Source organism: Rutidosis leptorrhynchoides, chromosome 5, assembly GCF_046630445.1.
Source record: "Rutidosis leptorrhynchoides isolate AG116_Rl617_1_P2 chromosome 5, CSIRO_AGI_Rlap_v1, whole genome shotgun sequence".
NCBI classification, from domain to species: Eukaryota; Viridiplantae; Streptophyta; class Magnoliopsida; order Asterales; family Asteraceae; genus Rutidosis; species Rutidosis leptorrhynchoides.
The window spans coordinates 183,702,995-183,720,040 of record NC_092337.1 but is presented as its reverse complement, the minus strand read 5'-3'; the positions used below and the strand labels follow the sequence as shown (position 1 = coordinate 183,720,040).

The following is a 17,046-nucleotide window of genomic DNA, read 5'->3' as shown; positions in this document are numbered from 1 at the left end:
ATACTCTATGTACAATCAATATTAGGGTCTTACAACTCTCCCCCACTTAGAATCGATCACGTCCTCGTGATCCTCGTCACTTAACCAACCGGACCCACACTCTATGGTCCTCAAACACACGTTCTAAACCGACGTCTACCAAAATTATCATAAATTCGAAGGTTATTCCTACATAACCAAGACACACTTGCACGCATTCCGAGACATGCAATGCACACATCATTCAAAATCTACCACGATCGCTTAACACACGCGAAATCATCAAGTTCTCTTCCAACTTCTTTAGGCAATTCTTCTCAATGAATCGCCTTTAACACTAAATCGTCATCCGTGATTTATCAAATCTACAAATCCGAGCACTAAAACTTGTTCAATCCCTCACATCGGGAAAAACTCAACTAATCTCTTACCGAGATATCAATCCCTTAGCGTGCCCTTACCAAGTACAACGCTAAAAGCAACCAAGTCTTAACCTAAGGTCAACAACCCGAACGATGAAGACCCAACAAAAACGAATCCTTATGGATATCACTTATCACAAAACATCCCTTGTAGTGCGCAATACGACCAATACACATCTATCACAAAATCGTAAGCAAACTACTAAATCCGCTTGCGTCCAAAACGACTATGGCAACGCAAATCCCAAGGTGTACAAAATCGACTATTGTCACACTTGTAACAACATGTGAGCAAAACACGGCTATCGCATCACCAATTACACAACATGGTCCTCACGACCCCACCATTGGTGTATAAAACAACCAATAGTTCTCAACACAAACCACATGAAGGCTGGCCAAAACTACACGCGCCTTAGTGAATCCGTACCACACGTGACTCACTACCTTCACCGTAACAACAATCGGGATTGGACGAACTACACGCGCCCTAGTGAATCCAAACTACACGAGAATCACTATTACAAAAGAATGACCGCATCCACACGTGTCATTGTGAATCCGAACTACACGAGACTCACTTCCTCAATATAATGACCGCATCCACACGTGTCATTGTGAATCCGAACTACACGAGACTCACTTCCACAATAAGATGACCGAACTACACGCGTCATCGTGAATCTGCATCCACATGTGATTCACTCCTCAATAGAATGACTGCATCCACACGTGTCATTGTGAATCCGAACTACACGCGACTCACTTCCCAAAATCTCAACACATGAATGGTACTCCCATTCCGATAACGTTATACCATAACGATATAACACTACTCCCATGGTGAAGTTAGCGGACCGAGTCAACGGCCATAACCCACCAATCACATACGCTCTTTTGGCCTCAATCAACGAGTAGTGTAACATCGCGCACTACTCTACCATAGTGAATCCTAACGGAATACACTAACCATCCATCCCAAACGACAGGTATATACACATACTTAGAAACATTCCACTCACATCAAAAATCTTTGCACACGCATCACACGTACGTGTACACAAAGCCACCACAATCGAGCAAGAGACACCTATATCGCACATAGGCACAAAACAATAATTTTCTAGAAGAGAATCCGACACGCACACCCCTTAACCGAGGGATCTCACTTGCTTGTCAAACACGTCCATTATCTCTAAATGAGATTCACCACATTACCACTTCGGTGATAATTTAAATCCAAAACCATAAGTACAATTTATTCCAAATCGTACTTTTACCACAATCAACCAACATAGGTCTCAACGCTAGCTCCGAATCTATACGAGCATTGTCCAATATCAAAACACTAGAACATCTTCATCCGAGAGTTTAAACTCCCCCACTTAGAACTCCGTTCCATAACCACATCACGATACCTTGCTCCAACCTTGAGCACACAAAGGATTTTAACATATCCTTTAACACTTCGAACGAAGAGTTTGCCACAATTACACAAACTTAAATCTTTGTAATCTTCTGATTACTCTAGCTTGTCACATTTCCACCTAGTCACTCATGTACCTAAGGGTTTCTCTTCGGTAATCTAAGTACAATGTAACCGCAACACCATCGGAGTCGAGTATAACGCTAGTAGGTATGAAAGAGGCACCTAACATTGCGTCATGTAGATGCCATTACCAACATACATCGAGATCAAACACTCAATCTTTCGAGTTTTATACACCCGTCGAACCTCATGGTTCAACAATTTCAACTCAAAAGCGAACACGCGCTTAACATCCGAACACCAAAGCCCATACCCATGGCTTGGTAGAAACTTTTCCCTACACTAAGGAATGCTTGGTTGCACCAAGTCTCAAGCCCTTCGCCTATCAATCAAAACGTCACCGTAAGGTAATTCCATTAGGAACGTCACCCATAACAATACTATGCACAACACAAGGCATCTAACAAACCCGAACTCAATCGGCACACGATAAATAATCAAAGGACATATTCATTAAAACAAAACTTACCTTAACGTCTCCTTGCCGCACCCGTCCCTGCTAACTCGGGACACTCTGACTTACGATGTCCTTCCTCTTGGCAATTGAAGCACACCGTGCCATCACCCTTTGGCACCGAACATTCCCAAGACTTGTGACCCCTCACGCCACAATTATAACACCTAGACGTACTAGAATCCGATATACTCATCCGTATACCACCCGTGCTCACACTTGCACCCCTAGCTCTCTTACTTGGAGCGCCATATGAAACAACCCTTCTCTCACTTGAAGGTTCACCAATATTGGATTGCGAATACGACTTGAAACCCCTAGCCATGTTGAATAACTTTGCAAACGTGTTCACTTAACCAACACTAATCTTGCCCTGCAAGTCATCATTCAAGGTTCGATAGAAATCATCCATCAACATACGATCATTCCCAATATACTCCGGGCAAAAATGAGCCTTCGCCATAAAGGTAGTCTTGAGAGTATTCAAGTCCATAGATCCTTGTTGTAAATTTCGTAACTCATTATGCATTTCCGATAAATCGGCTGAAGTCCGAAACTCCTCGAAGAATTCCTTCTTAAAATCGTCCCATGATAACCCCATAAATGCTTCTCCACCGACAAGATCAATCTTACCATCCATCCAATCCTTCGCCCTACCCCGCAAAAAGCTAGTAGCGAGTCTTGTCATCTTCTTGGGAGGGCATTCAATAGTGCGATAACACCCTTCGACATCCGAGATCCAAGTTGTGCTTACCAAAGGATCCGGTTTTCCGTCATATATCGGGGGTTTAGTCCTCATGAAGCTCTTATGACAATGCTCCATTTCGCCACTACTTTGTAAATCGGAATACTTGCTATCAATTTCTTCTCGAAACGCACCCATTTGCTTCGCAATGGCGGCCACAACTCTAGCGTTAAACTCCTCGTCATTCGTCTCGATCTCGTTTTGCATCGTCATTCTAAAGAATGCAAAACGATTAGTCCACGAACATATAAAACCACACGCACAACACTGCCCCATCTTGCTAAACACTCATCGTACATCACTTGTTAGACACGATTTGCACCCGTAATAAGGTTTGCAAGTTCTTATTACGCACACACGCCGTATCAACTTGTTAGTACAACGACCGCGTCGCACAATGATATAAACAACACAACTAAAATATTCTACGCGACATAAACACACGCAAGAATAATATCACAACACAAGCCAATACCCTAGTTAGTTCACCTACACGCTAAGGCACTAACCAAATTCCCATTTCGACCCGTACACCTACAAGTCCCGCAACAAATAAGCACACACAAAAGTCTAAGTCTAGGCACCAATCTCAAGTCACCTAAATCCCTTAGACCATGCTCTGATACCACTTGTAACAAACCAACCCGTTGTTCAACCAAAAACGCGGAATAATTTTTTTATACAGATAGGGTGCGCGGCGTGCAACCCTCCTTGTGCGCTGCGCCCATAAGGCAATTCAGCTTCTTCACGAATTTTCCATTTTTCGTTTAATGATCTCCCACTTCCTGACACTTTTAGACGAAACGGTTTTTACATATTTAATATTAGTTAAAACTAACACGTTCCAATAATAAAATGAGTTTTATGAGACCGGGCCCACATCGGTCATTTTACGACTTTCGTACAAAATACAAGTTTATGACCACATGATTTTTAACACAAAATAAAGACCGAGCACGGCGATTGGGAATACGCTACCCAAACCTAAACAATCCAAAAGCAAGATCTTCTAAAGTAACTACGTGAGTCCACTAGCTCCCACGCTTACCCGAGCCACCGATTCCATGCAAATCTATAAACAAATGTAAACAACGAGAGGGTAAGCTAACGCTTAGTGAGTGAGAATATACTGCATACATATATATGCATAAAATGGGCACGCCACACAAATAATCAATTAACACATACCGGAGCATCCACGTATAAGGCAAACTAAGCATACCGTTCAACCGCTATATAACAAGCTACTAATCAACAAGTAAGTTCACCAACGATGCTATGAACAACACCAACAAGCTACACCCGGAGGGTTAGCTACATCAAAATAATACGATGATATATAACAATAAAGCGTACAACGCCCAAGGTTAACCCCTTAACCCAATACCAAAAGTCAAATCCCAAAATACCAAGATGAAGATTGGCCGAACTACACGAGCCTTAGTAAATCCGCATCCACACGAGATTACTATCTTCAAAATCACAACAACATCGAGGTTGGCCGAACTACATGAGCCTTAGTGAATCCGCAACCACACGAGATCACTACCTCAATAAAATGACCGAACTACACGCGTCATCGTGAATCCACATCCACACGTGATCCACTTCTCCAATCACAACTCAATACCAACCCTTAGCCATTGGGGTTGTATAATCCACATTACAAGCATATGTGATAACGTACACACAAAGTGTGCACCTCGCCAAAGGTGGTCAACCAAAACACACAACCGTGCCAATTGGACCAATTACATAAGTGCATCAAATCCACCTATATGTGAAGTAAGCTCTATAACCGAGAACCACTTCACCTTGTCGTCCTACACATACATATGCACATAGGATATTAACACTCATCTTGTCGTCTTGATGAATGATACCGAATAATCCGCAACTCGCATATGGAATGTACCTATTCCAATATCACAATACAAGTAACACACTTAGAGTGGATTTACAAACCAACTCAAAACGACACTTAGTGCAATTTCGACCAATTGCACTTCCAAGCACGAAACGCGCCCAATAATAACCAATAATCACTAACACTAGTAACAACGGTCCTAATATGCCAATTTAACCGAATCATAAGTGTTACACACTTATCATTCTCAAAATCACCCATAGACCCTAATTTTGACTCATTTAAAAATTAGCCTTTCAAATACACTAAAATCGGTTCCAACACTTCCATAATCACTAAACCTAGTGATTAAACCCAATTTCAAGTCCTAATCATGACCAAATCATCAACCAACCCAAAACCCACCAAGTGACCACAATAACTAGTCACCATAAACCCACTTCATCATTTAAAAGGGTTTATCAACTAATCAAACTCAAACCCTAACTTGAATATCAAATCAAACATTGAAATTCGGAGTTTGAACTTACCAATACTTCCACAACGTAGCCGTGAACGAGATGAACAACTTTAAAACCCGAGCTTTGGTGAGAATCTAACTCCTTCTTCTCCAAATGAAGCTTCTTCTCTCTAAAACTCTTCTCTCTCTAGGGTTTGAAGATGAGAGTGTTTGTGGTGTAGAAATGAGGATAAGATGATCAATGGATCAGCTTTGAAGGCTCCAAACCGACCCCAAGTGAAATAACCAAAATGCCCATCATTTAACTCAAAATAGAAAAAGGCTGGAATTCTGTCATAGGTGGTGTGCGCGGCGCGCTCCTACCAGTGTGCGTGGCGAGCATGACGCCCAAAACAGTCTATCAGTTTTAATTTAATATCCTGCTTTGCCCACTATACGTACATCACTAATACTCTATGTACAATCAATATTAGGGTCTTACAACGACTCTTTATCTTCCTTCAATCGATGAAAATTGAGCATTGTAAACCCGTTTTCATCTTCCTTTTGACTTGAACGTTTGAGATCCAGTCACATCGGAACAAGACTACTTTTTTGTCAGTACCATATTGTAGCTCAATGATTTCTTTTAATACCCCGTAATATGTTACGGCCCCAACGATGGGATTTTTATCTCTAACACTTGAGAAGCTGTTTGTTCTTGCCTCGAGCATTACTCCACTATTTTGCATTTTCCTTTTCTTCTCTGTCTGTTTGATTTGAAAACGATAACCATTAACGATATATCCCTTATATGTTGTCACATTCTCAGATGGGCCATTTTCCAAATGCCTTAGATCTTCTGATATTCTGTCTACACCTTGTTTATGCAGCTTACGAACCTGGTCAAAATAATTTAATATAAGATGAATAATTGGTTACAAATCAGTTTTGAATAAATAATAACATTAAATAAATCTCCAGCTACTGAGTAATTTTAGAACTAGCTTTCTTAATAAATTCATGGCTTAAAATTAATGAAATTCCAAGTGATTCTTACATGTTTCCCAAACCATTTCTCGAATTTATTATAGTGCATACGCTGTATCAAATGCTGACATTCTTTCTTATTTTCACGATGAAGAATACTCAGATGTTCTCTGCAATGTGTATTGAGGCGATGCAATCAAAGTGCAAAATGTAATATAAATTCTGAACTCAAAATGTATACTAAATAAACTTACATTCTAAAGGATTCCAGTTCACTACAATTGAACAACACATATGAATGTGCTCTAGTCAAAAGATCTAGAGATAGTAAAGACATTTTTCTAGCACCAATGGGTCGACCCGGCATAGAAAATATTGGTAGACCATCCTCCTTACCACCATCTTCATAGTTTCTACTTTTCTTGTTATGTATAGTCTCGACATTGTCAGCGAAGTATAATGAACAAAACGCCAAACATTCATCAGCTAGATATCCTTCTGATATTGAACCCTCAGGTTTACTCCTGTTTCGCACGTAATATTTTAATGTGGCTAAATACCTGAAGAAAAACCAATTATGAAGATCAAATTCTATGAACATACTTAATTAAACAATTTACTATAATATTTCTGTTAAACAGCCGATATTAAAACATGTTATATTGTGTGTGAGTATGTAATTTACTACCTCTCAATTGGATACATCCAATGATAATGCACTCAATTCTAGCCTCATAAGCAAGGTGAACAGAAATATGAACCATTACGTCAAAGAACGATGGTGGAAAAATCCTCTCCATATCGCAAAGTATTTTTCCAATATCATTTTCCATTTGAACCAATTTAGTTGGATCGAGAACTTTACAGCATAAGCGTCTATAGTAACGACACAACTTGATCACAACAGAGCGGACATGCTTAGGCAGACTATTTCGTATGCAAATTGGAAGCAACTGTTGCATCAAAATATGATTGTCGTGACTTTAAAGGCCACCAATTTTTGGAGGGTTGAGTTGAACGCATCTTGAAGTATTAGCTAAATAACCATCAGGAACTTTCATTGCTTTAAGCATCTGACAAAATCTATCTTTTTCTTTTTTATTCATTGAGAAACACGCAGGTGGCAAATACACTTTGTTGTTTTCTAGAACTTCCGGATGTAGTTCCTTTCAAATTCCCATTTCTTCTAAATTATAACGCCCATTTATATGATCTTTTGTCTTTCCATCTAAATTCATTAATGTTCCAATGACACTATCATATACATTTTTCTCAATATGCATTACATCAAGATTATGTCGTATCAAGTTATCTTTCCAGTACGGTAATTTGAAGAATATACTTCTCTTATTCTAATAATACGATAATACTGGGTTGTCCTTGACTAGTTTGCCAAATTTAAATACATCAATACCATTTAGCTCATTAAGAACGTCTGACCCTGTCAAGCAAGTTGGTTTAGTCTCCAACTCTTCCGTGTCATCAAACGAATTTTTATCCTTCCGATACGCATATCTCTTTGACAACAATCGATGATGTCCCATAAAAACAAATTTCCTACTACGACTCAACCGAATCTATTTTGTACGCTTATGGCAGGATGGACATGCAAGTTTACCTTTAGTGCTCAATCCAGATAAGTTGGAATACGCCGAAAAGTCACTTATTGTCCATACCATACCAGCACGCATTTGAAAGTTACTGTTTGTTGATGAATCACATGTCTCTACTCCATGATCCCATAACAACTTTAGCTCATCCACTACAGGTGCCAAATATACGTCTATATTATTCCTTGGAGGAGTCCTGGTACTAGTAGAGTAAGCATGAAATAGGGATTTTTATGCACATCCAAAGAAGTAGATTATATGGAATCAATACAACAGGCCATGTACTATGGGAATTACTCATATTTACAAAAGGGTTAAACCCGTCACTCATTAAACGAAGCCTGACATTACGGGATTCCTTTTGCAAATTCAGGATATTTATGATCAAAAGTTTGCCAAGCTGGTGAATCTGCCAGATGTCTCAGTAAACCATCTTTCGTGCGACCCTCTTCGTGCCATCTCATGGAGGCAGTAGCTTCAGATGACATATATAACCTTTGCAAACGCGGGACGAGAGGAAAGTAATGCAAAACCTTTGCTGGGACCTTATTATGATCATTGGCTGTTAAGTTATCCTCATCATCTGAATCATCTTCACTTATTTTATAGCGTGACGTGTGACATACGACACACTCCATTTTATCCTTGTTTTGTTTCTAATACAACATACAATCATTAGGGAATGCATCGATTTTTTCATAACCTTCTCTTATTAACTTCCGTAGATCATACAGTGACTTAGGTATGGCTGCTTCCTGGAAGGCTTCCCTTAAAGTATCAATGATCATGCTGAAACCCTTGTCATTACATTTGCCAATACACTTGCTATGAAATAGTCTAACTACGAAAGAAAGAACATAGAACTTTTTACATTCGGGGTATAGTTCTTGCTTTGCACTCTCCAATCCTTTATAAAACTTTTTGGCACTTTTGTTTGGTAAGATATGATCTTCAGTTTCAAGTATGTTATCATCAAACCAATGATGGGTGTCAGACACCAATCCTATCATGTCATCTTCTACATCTTCCATAGGAATGTCACATGGTTCGCTGATCGGAGTTTGAATTGTATAGCCTTTAAAAAAACCGTCACATAGTAGATGTGTTCTAGCATCATACCGTCTAACCCGTTTTAGATTAACACACTCAAGACCTTTTTTATATGCAGAAGAATTTCTCAGGCTAGACATCCAATTTGTGTCCATCCTGGATGAAACAATGCAATCATCATCTAATTTATATAAAAATATTGTAAATATATTAAGTACGTAATTCATCTTAAAAATTAAACCAAATATTGATGGGGTTCATCAATTATTACCAAAATTATTGAATTAAAGAACGAACTTATCATATGCATATTGAAATCAGAACGCGTAAGATGTAACACATGAAATTATTAACAAAATTAGTCACAGAAAAGTACCTGTTCAATATGTAGTCGCAATATACAATTGTCAGTTTAACACGTTGGAAGAAACTTGAAGTTTGCAGAGGATACGATAGAAGAAAGTAGAAAAGAAAGAGAAGATATGGTCAACAAAATACAATAAATGACGATAACAAGTAGTTTTATTTGTTTTAAAAACCATAATAATTTTCATTTATAAATTATCTACATTAATTCACGGATACTTAGTTACTTATTATTATTAATAATTTGCAAAGTTAAAACAGAAATAAGAACTGCAGCTCATTGATAAATAACATTGTATGTAAACAGAAGGTCTTCAGTTCGATTCCCTACACTTACATTTTAATTTTTTTTTTAAATTTTGATTTACATAAACTATACTGTATTAATTGATATGATAATATCATATAGTTTATATCATCATTTAGAAATCATAATAATTGCTAATAAATAATAATATATAAACTATATAATAATAATATATAAACTATATTTAGTGTATATATTAATATTAATAAATTATAATAATTTTTACCAAATTATTTAATTTATATAAAATATATGATATGATAATATCATATATTCACTATTTAATAATATTATTATTTCTTAAATTTCTAATTATTGGGTTAATATTATTTTTTGATTTCTATTAAGTATATGATATGATATGATTGAAGATATCGATTTCACCAAATATGAAATGGTTTACGTTTGTCATAGCCATCCAGTTGTCGCTTTGAACTGAATGATGAACGAATGCCCTCATCTTCGTTTGGCTCTCGTTTAGAGCTAATTAGAAAACCTAACTAGTTCTCAGACTTCCTAATGTTGAATGAAGTTATCAACCCCCCTCCATGAGAAAATTCATAACTTAAAGAACGCAACCTCAACTATCGGATGAACTCGTAATCAGCAGAACAACCGGACATAACGACTAAAAATCCGGTTGCCTACATGTCAACGATATTTCATATCCATCACCCCTACAAAATTTTCATATTACTTCTGTCTCGATCGCTGGTAGATTGACCCATATCGATCCTCATACATACATACATACATACATACATATATACATATATATATACATACATACATACATACATACATAGATACATCGCTGTGTATCTGTGTATGTACACATTCATATGTATATATGTAGATTGTATGTATGTGTGTATATATGTATGTATGTGTGTTTGTGTGTATATAATGTGTGTATGTATGTATGTGTATGCATACAGACATACATACATACACACATACACCCATATGTACATACATACATACATAGATGCATACATACAGACATACATACATATAGATCATACACACATACCTACATACATATAAACATACATACATACATAAATATACATATATACATAAATACATACATACATAGATATATATACATACATAAATACATACATACATACATACATATATAAATGCATACATACATACATATACATACATATACATACATACATAGTATTGAAGGATCAAACAAAAGTATTACTAGCTAGCTAGTGTCCCTAATCCCAGTAGCCCGAAACTTTAGTCATTTACCAAACTCCAATGAATGTACAAGATCATTGCGATCGATCCATACTATCTAAGTTAACATTGCAAATAGGTCACCACTAAACAACTCGTATATATTGTTAAACAACCATCTACCATAACTTGACCCCTAATTTGACTGCATTCTGGTTATTCTAGACCCTTCAAACCAATTCCTTTAATGATAGAGCTCTACCCCTAACCTCTTATCCGGCATAAACCTTTATATACCAAAATTTTTTCGTTAGTCATTCCATTATGATATGATTCATTTAATATCTATGGAACAAATGCGTATGTATAATATTAGTTATAATTCTATTAAATCATCTATGTAACAAATTCTTTCATATCATAAGATACATATTATATATTATTATTATTATTATTATTATTATTATTATTATTATTATTATTATTATTATTATTATTATTAGTATTATTATTATTATTATTATTATTATTATTATTATTATTATTATTATTATTTTATTATTTTATTATTCTAGACAAATATAAATGTTAAATAAATATAAATAATATTATTGGTAACCTATATCAAAACAAATATTCGTATCAATACTTATTACAATTATATTAGTCATTATAGTATGTATAATATAAGTTTTCTATTAAATTAAATAACAAAGTCAATATAAATTTAATACTCAATAATATTGGTTATATAAGGTAATATATATATATATATATATATATATATATATATATATATATATATATATATATATATATATATATATATATATATATATATATATATATATATATATATATATATATATATATATATATATATATATATATATATATATATATAGTATTTGTATAATGATCTCTATAATTATGGGATATACCCATCATCCGATATACACGCCTCTAACACGTACATCTATAGCGCCAACAGTTACAACCCTAAATTTTTGAAGCATGAATTTTTGATCCGAAATTTTTAGATCGCCAATTCACTTCCCAACATTCCTTTTTTCCCAAAACTTTTAAATGTCATTATGCTTCCCAGCAATAAACCGTTCAATATGTTAACTCTTTTTTGTAATTCTATTGGAGAAGACCTAGTATCACACGTAATATTTTTTCGTAGCAAGGTCTATGAGTTTTTAAAATCAATCGGAGAAAAGGTAATTTGGATCTTGACCTTGGAAATATGTGATGTTGTTGTAGCATACGTTTCATATACTGCAATCATAGTTAATATTCTTTTTCATACTATGGTGATAACATATTGTTTACTTATTCTATTATCTCGATTATGAAACTGAAACTGATCGAAAAGTTAATTACTTTAGATCTTAACCTTGTAAATCTGTGATGTTGTTGTTGCATACGTTTCATATACTACAATCATAGTTAATATTCTGTTTCATATTATGGTGATAACATATTGTTTACTTATTCTATTATCTTGATTGTGAAACTGAAACTGATCGAAATTGATATGCTCATTTATTTGTAATAGTTTATGAGATTTATTCTACTATACTTATAGATTTAGGTACATCATCATGTTTACATTGATGTATGGTATATTTTAATCTTTATAAGATAAATAAATGTTTACTGTCATCGCAATGATTACTAGAAATAGATTTAGGTTTCCAACATGATTGTCTTGTTTCTATTGTCTTTTACCTGTAATGTCATCGCCATGATTACGTTGATCATCCTTATGTTCATCTAAACTTATCTTTCTTCTGTCAGGTAGAAGTAAGCAAGTTTAAAGATCAATGGAACCTGTCAATGCTTATGAAAATGAGAGAATTATGACGATGCAGAAGAATGCACAAGTGTTTGAATCCTATGGTCTGCCAAATCTTCTTAATTCTTTACCAACAAAAAAATCTGGAAAAAAACAACCGAAAGATAAATCAACTCTAAGGTTGATAGATGAGGATGATGATTATATGCCTGATGAGTTGCTTTACATTGATGGTGAGGATGATTTTGTTGAAGCAGATGTAACAACATCCAAGGTGTCTGAAAAGGTAAAAAGAAATTATTCTAACACATTTTATTTCATTATATTTATTTAACAAACTGTTACTTCTTGCAGAAAAAGCCTAAAAATTACATAAAACCAATGTCGCTAAATAGCGTGACTAATTTAAGGAAGAAATGTGTGAGTTCTATGACTATGAACCATAATGAAATGGTTGCAAAATCTAAAAAGAAAAAGTTACACATGACTAGTACAAGGGTGCGATAACTCGTATGTCATAACAGTCTGAGAAATGCAAGTAGAGAGATGGTACAACACTGCAAATAGATTCATCAGAACAGCTGAAAGCGACAAATAGAGTCACCAATGGTGGGTTGATCGTTATTCTATGTTGTGGCAGACTTATTTTTCAACAAATTTATTTCTGACATCGACTGATTATTAAGCCTAGTTTTAATTTACTATTATATATAGCCTTCTTCAATTAAGACGAGATGACTAATGAAGAACGAAATGGTGACATCAATGATGACATCGATATTCATGATACAGAGATGGTGTACCAAGATGACCATGAAGTTAATTCTGAAAAAGAATTGGATTATGAAACAGAGATTGATTGGGAGCGGAACACAAACCGTGAATTTACTCAACCTGATCATGAACAAGGTAAACTTTTGATATTTGCAACATCATTCTTTTGTTTTGTCAATCCTATATTGAAACTTTGATAATGACTTTTATGATAAAAAGCGGAAGAAGATCAAGAAGATCAAGAAGAGGAACTTGTCCCAACAGAACAAGAAATTCAAAATGATGTTTATAGTGGATCAGGCATTCTAATGAATTTGGTTTTATCTATGTATAGTTAATAAATTTGATTACACCAAATAAAAAAGTATTCACGTTCTGTCTTTCAGCAACAACTAAACGCTACGTGCCAAGAGGACCAACACAAATGAAAAAGACATGGGAACAAACAGAATTGGAGCGAAAAATTATCGTTGTAAATGAATTTGGACAACCTGTTAATAAAAAAAGTTGTGAGCTTACCCATTTCATGGGTGTGTTAGCTAGGAGTGGGAAGCAATGCCCTCTTTACAAACGTTGGCATAAAGTACATAAATCAAGAAAGAAGGATTTGCTTGCTATCATAAAGGTCTATATTTAAAAAGTGGATGTCATTGATTATCTTTTATGTTTTACTAAACTGACAGTATATATTTAATTTGTAGACAAAATTTGACATTCGTGGAGATGCTGATAAGTGGATCCTTCAATCTATTGCAAAAAAGGTCAAGAGCTAGAGGAATAGACTTAAGAAGCTTCACTATGATCCAAGTAAATCACGCCGCAAACAATTAAGAGCCAGGCCTGAGGTAGTAAAAAAAAACACTGGAAAAGACTTGTTGACTTTTGGAATGGTGATGCATCAAAGGTATGATCCTGTCTTAATATTAAAACAACATTATATTATTGTATATCTCATTATAATATTAACTTTTCCTAAACTAGGTCATGAGTGAGAAAAATAAACGTAATCGGCAAAAAAGGTCATTGCACCCATTGATCGGCAAAAAGAGTTATGCACAAATTCGTGAGGAACTAAAGGTAAGGTTATTACAAATGAAAATGTTATTATAGTACTATTTTTTATTGTTGTTACTCATTTTCTTTTTGTTACAACAGATACAATTGGGAAGAGATCCGAGTAGAGTGGGCATTTTTTAGCGGTCTTTCGAGAAATCTGAAATTACAAATAATTCTGAAGCTATAAAACGACATAATTACAAAACTGAATGTGCTGGCAGAATGTTAACTATGTTTGCTAAAATGTAATCATTATTTTATGGCCTCTATACGCATGGTTTACTATGGGGATTTTAATGTTCATTTTTCTATTTACAGGAACAAATGAAAGAACTTTCCAAGGAATTACCAGAAGGTTCACTCGATGAGCCTGGACCAGATGATATCTATGCACAAGTTAGGGGTACAGCTAAACACGGACAAGCAGAAATGTATGGTCTCGGTGTTCGTGTATCAGATGTTTGGGGTGAAGTCAGGAGTCGTGAGGCTTTATGCAAAGAGAACGTCAAGTTGAAAGCAGAACTCCAAGAGTATAAACAACATGAAAAACAAAAGAACGTTATGACAGATAATACCGTTGTTAATCCTCATGCATCAACAAATAATGGCATAATTACCAATACACCACTACAGGTATTTTTCTATTTAGTTACTATTGTTATTCAGTACATTAAAATATTTATAGTTGAATAATTAGTAGTTGGAAAATAAAAAATAGGTTGGCAAAGAAGTCCACTTAAAGAGCATTAATAATCCAACCCTAATTGTCACAAAAGGCAGGCTTCGTAGTTTTGACCCACTAACAGTGGTTGGAGGAATAAAGATTGGTCCATGCTGGGGTGAAGTACATGTTCAAGTCGTAATAAAAGGTGATGAAAAGGTGATAAGACCATTTGAACTTTTTACTACAATGATAGTGGCTACCGATGTGGCTATTGCGTGGCCAACTTCTTTACTCTCGGTATGCCATTGTTAAATTGTTGATGTAATTCGGTTTAATAACTTTGAATGCTTATGCTTATACATTAATTATTTGTTTGTAGGTTGTGCCACTTGATTAAGCTCGCATGATAGGCAGGGACTACTGCTTGATGACGTTGCTGCTTTTTTTTTAAATGTTCAGTTACTTTTCTGTTGGATGTTTTTTTAGTGTGTTACTTATTTATCCTTTGGTTAAGTTTGCAACAATATTATGTTATCTGGTTTGAATTTTATTAATGGAAATTATTAATTTCATGTCCATGTTGGTTAAAGAAAGCATAAATATAAATATAATAAATCCATATATAAATATGTATAAATGTATTAAATATAATAAATATAAATATAAATATAAATATAAATATAATATAAATATAAATATAAATATAAATATAAATATACATACATATAGCATTGGGATAATTGTGATGATAATCAAATGATAGAATATAATTTTAGGACCCTTTTTGAATCTATTAAAAAAAAATTATTCGTGAACTACCAACATCATGCCATTACACGGTCATTACATATTACCTTTTATTGGACCCTTTTTGGGTGTACTAATTAGTAAATTGTTCCTTCTTAATATCATGGTTATGACATGATAATTACAAAAATATTTTAGGACCCTTTCTAGAGGTACTATATTAGTCACATTAGTTCATGGTTTCCTATTGATATCATGGCCATTACATGATATCTATATTAGGACCCATATCGGCCTAAATAAAGTGTCCCAAAAATGTTTTTTAGGAACATTTTCCTTCGTAATAAAGGGTGCCAATATATTTTTATGGACCATTGTTCACAGTAATAAAGGTCCCAATTAGTCACATTAGTTTAGGGTTTCATATTGATATCATGGCCATTACAGGATATCTATATTAGGACCCTTATTGGTCCTAATTTAGGGTCCCAAAAATATTTTTAGGACCAATTTCCTTCGTAATAAAGGGTCCTAATATGTTTTCAAGGACCAGTGTCCATCGTAAAAAAGGGTCCCATTTAGTTTTTAGGACCTTCAATAAAGGGTCCCAAAATTTTTTTAGGACCTTTAATAAAGGTTCCCAAAACCCCATTACTAACGTAGATCGTCACATGATAGGACCTTTCTGGGGGTCCTTATAGGTCTTTTTTTGGGGACCCTATTGACCCTTTAGGTACGGCTTATCTATTAACCAACTTTCAAAGGGTCCCAAAAGCAAAAGGGTACCAAACAGGCACAAAATGGGACATTTTTGGGGGTCCCCTAAGGTCATTTTTGTTGTAGTGATTATCCTTATTAATTTTTGAAATCTCATAATTATTGATATGGCCGAAACAGATGGTTTTATTTGTGCGGTGTCGTTAGGTCATAACACGTCAGAATCAACCACCAAGAGGGGGGGGGTACTTGTGACAACCCGTAAATTTCCGAACAATTTAAACTTTATCTTTATATGTTTTCGACACGATAAGC

General features: G+C 35.0%; 2 protein-coding genes across 2 annotated transcripts; one reads left to right on the top strand and one right to left on the bottom strand.

Annotated features, from left to right (window-relative positions):
* Window positions 1-5,976: 5,976 nt before the first annotated feature.
* Window positions 5,977-8,693, bottom strand: LOC139849192 (uncharacterized). The gene is made up of 7 exons (XM_071838854.1): window positions 8,407-8,693; window positions 8,122-8,251; window positions 7,852-7,962; window positions 7,166-7,398; window positions 6,700-7,005; window positions 6,516-6,615; window positions 5,977-6,357 (listed from the first exon to the last, which is right to left on the bottom strand). The coding sequence occupies exons 1-7, from the start codon at window positions 8,691-8,693 to the stop codon at window positions 5,977-5,979; spliced, it is 1,548 nt and encodes a 515-aa protein (XP_071694955.1).
* A 4,814-nt stretch (window positions 8,694-13,507) lies between these two features.
* LOC139849191 (uncharacterized) lies at window positions 13,508-15,664 on the top strand. The gene is made up of 8 exons (XM_071838853.1): window positions 13,508-13,682; window positions 13,767-13,847; window positions 13,934-14,130; window positions 14,249-14,308; window positions 14,529-14,624; window positions 14,922-15,236; window positions 15,322-15,564; window positions 15,647-15,664. Exons 1-8 carry the CDS (start codon window positions 13,508-13,510, stop codon window positions 15,662-15,664), a joined length of 1,185 nt encoding a protein of 394 aa, XP_071694954.1.
* The last annotated feature ends 1,382 nt before the right edge of the window (window positions 15,665-17,046 follow it).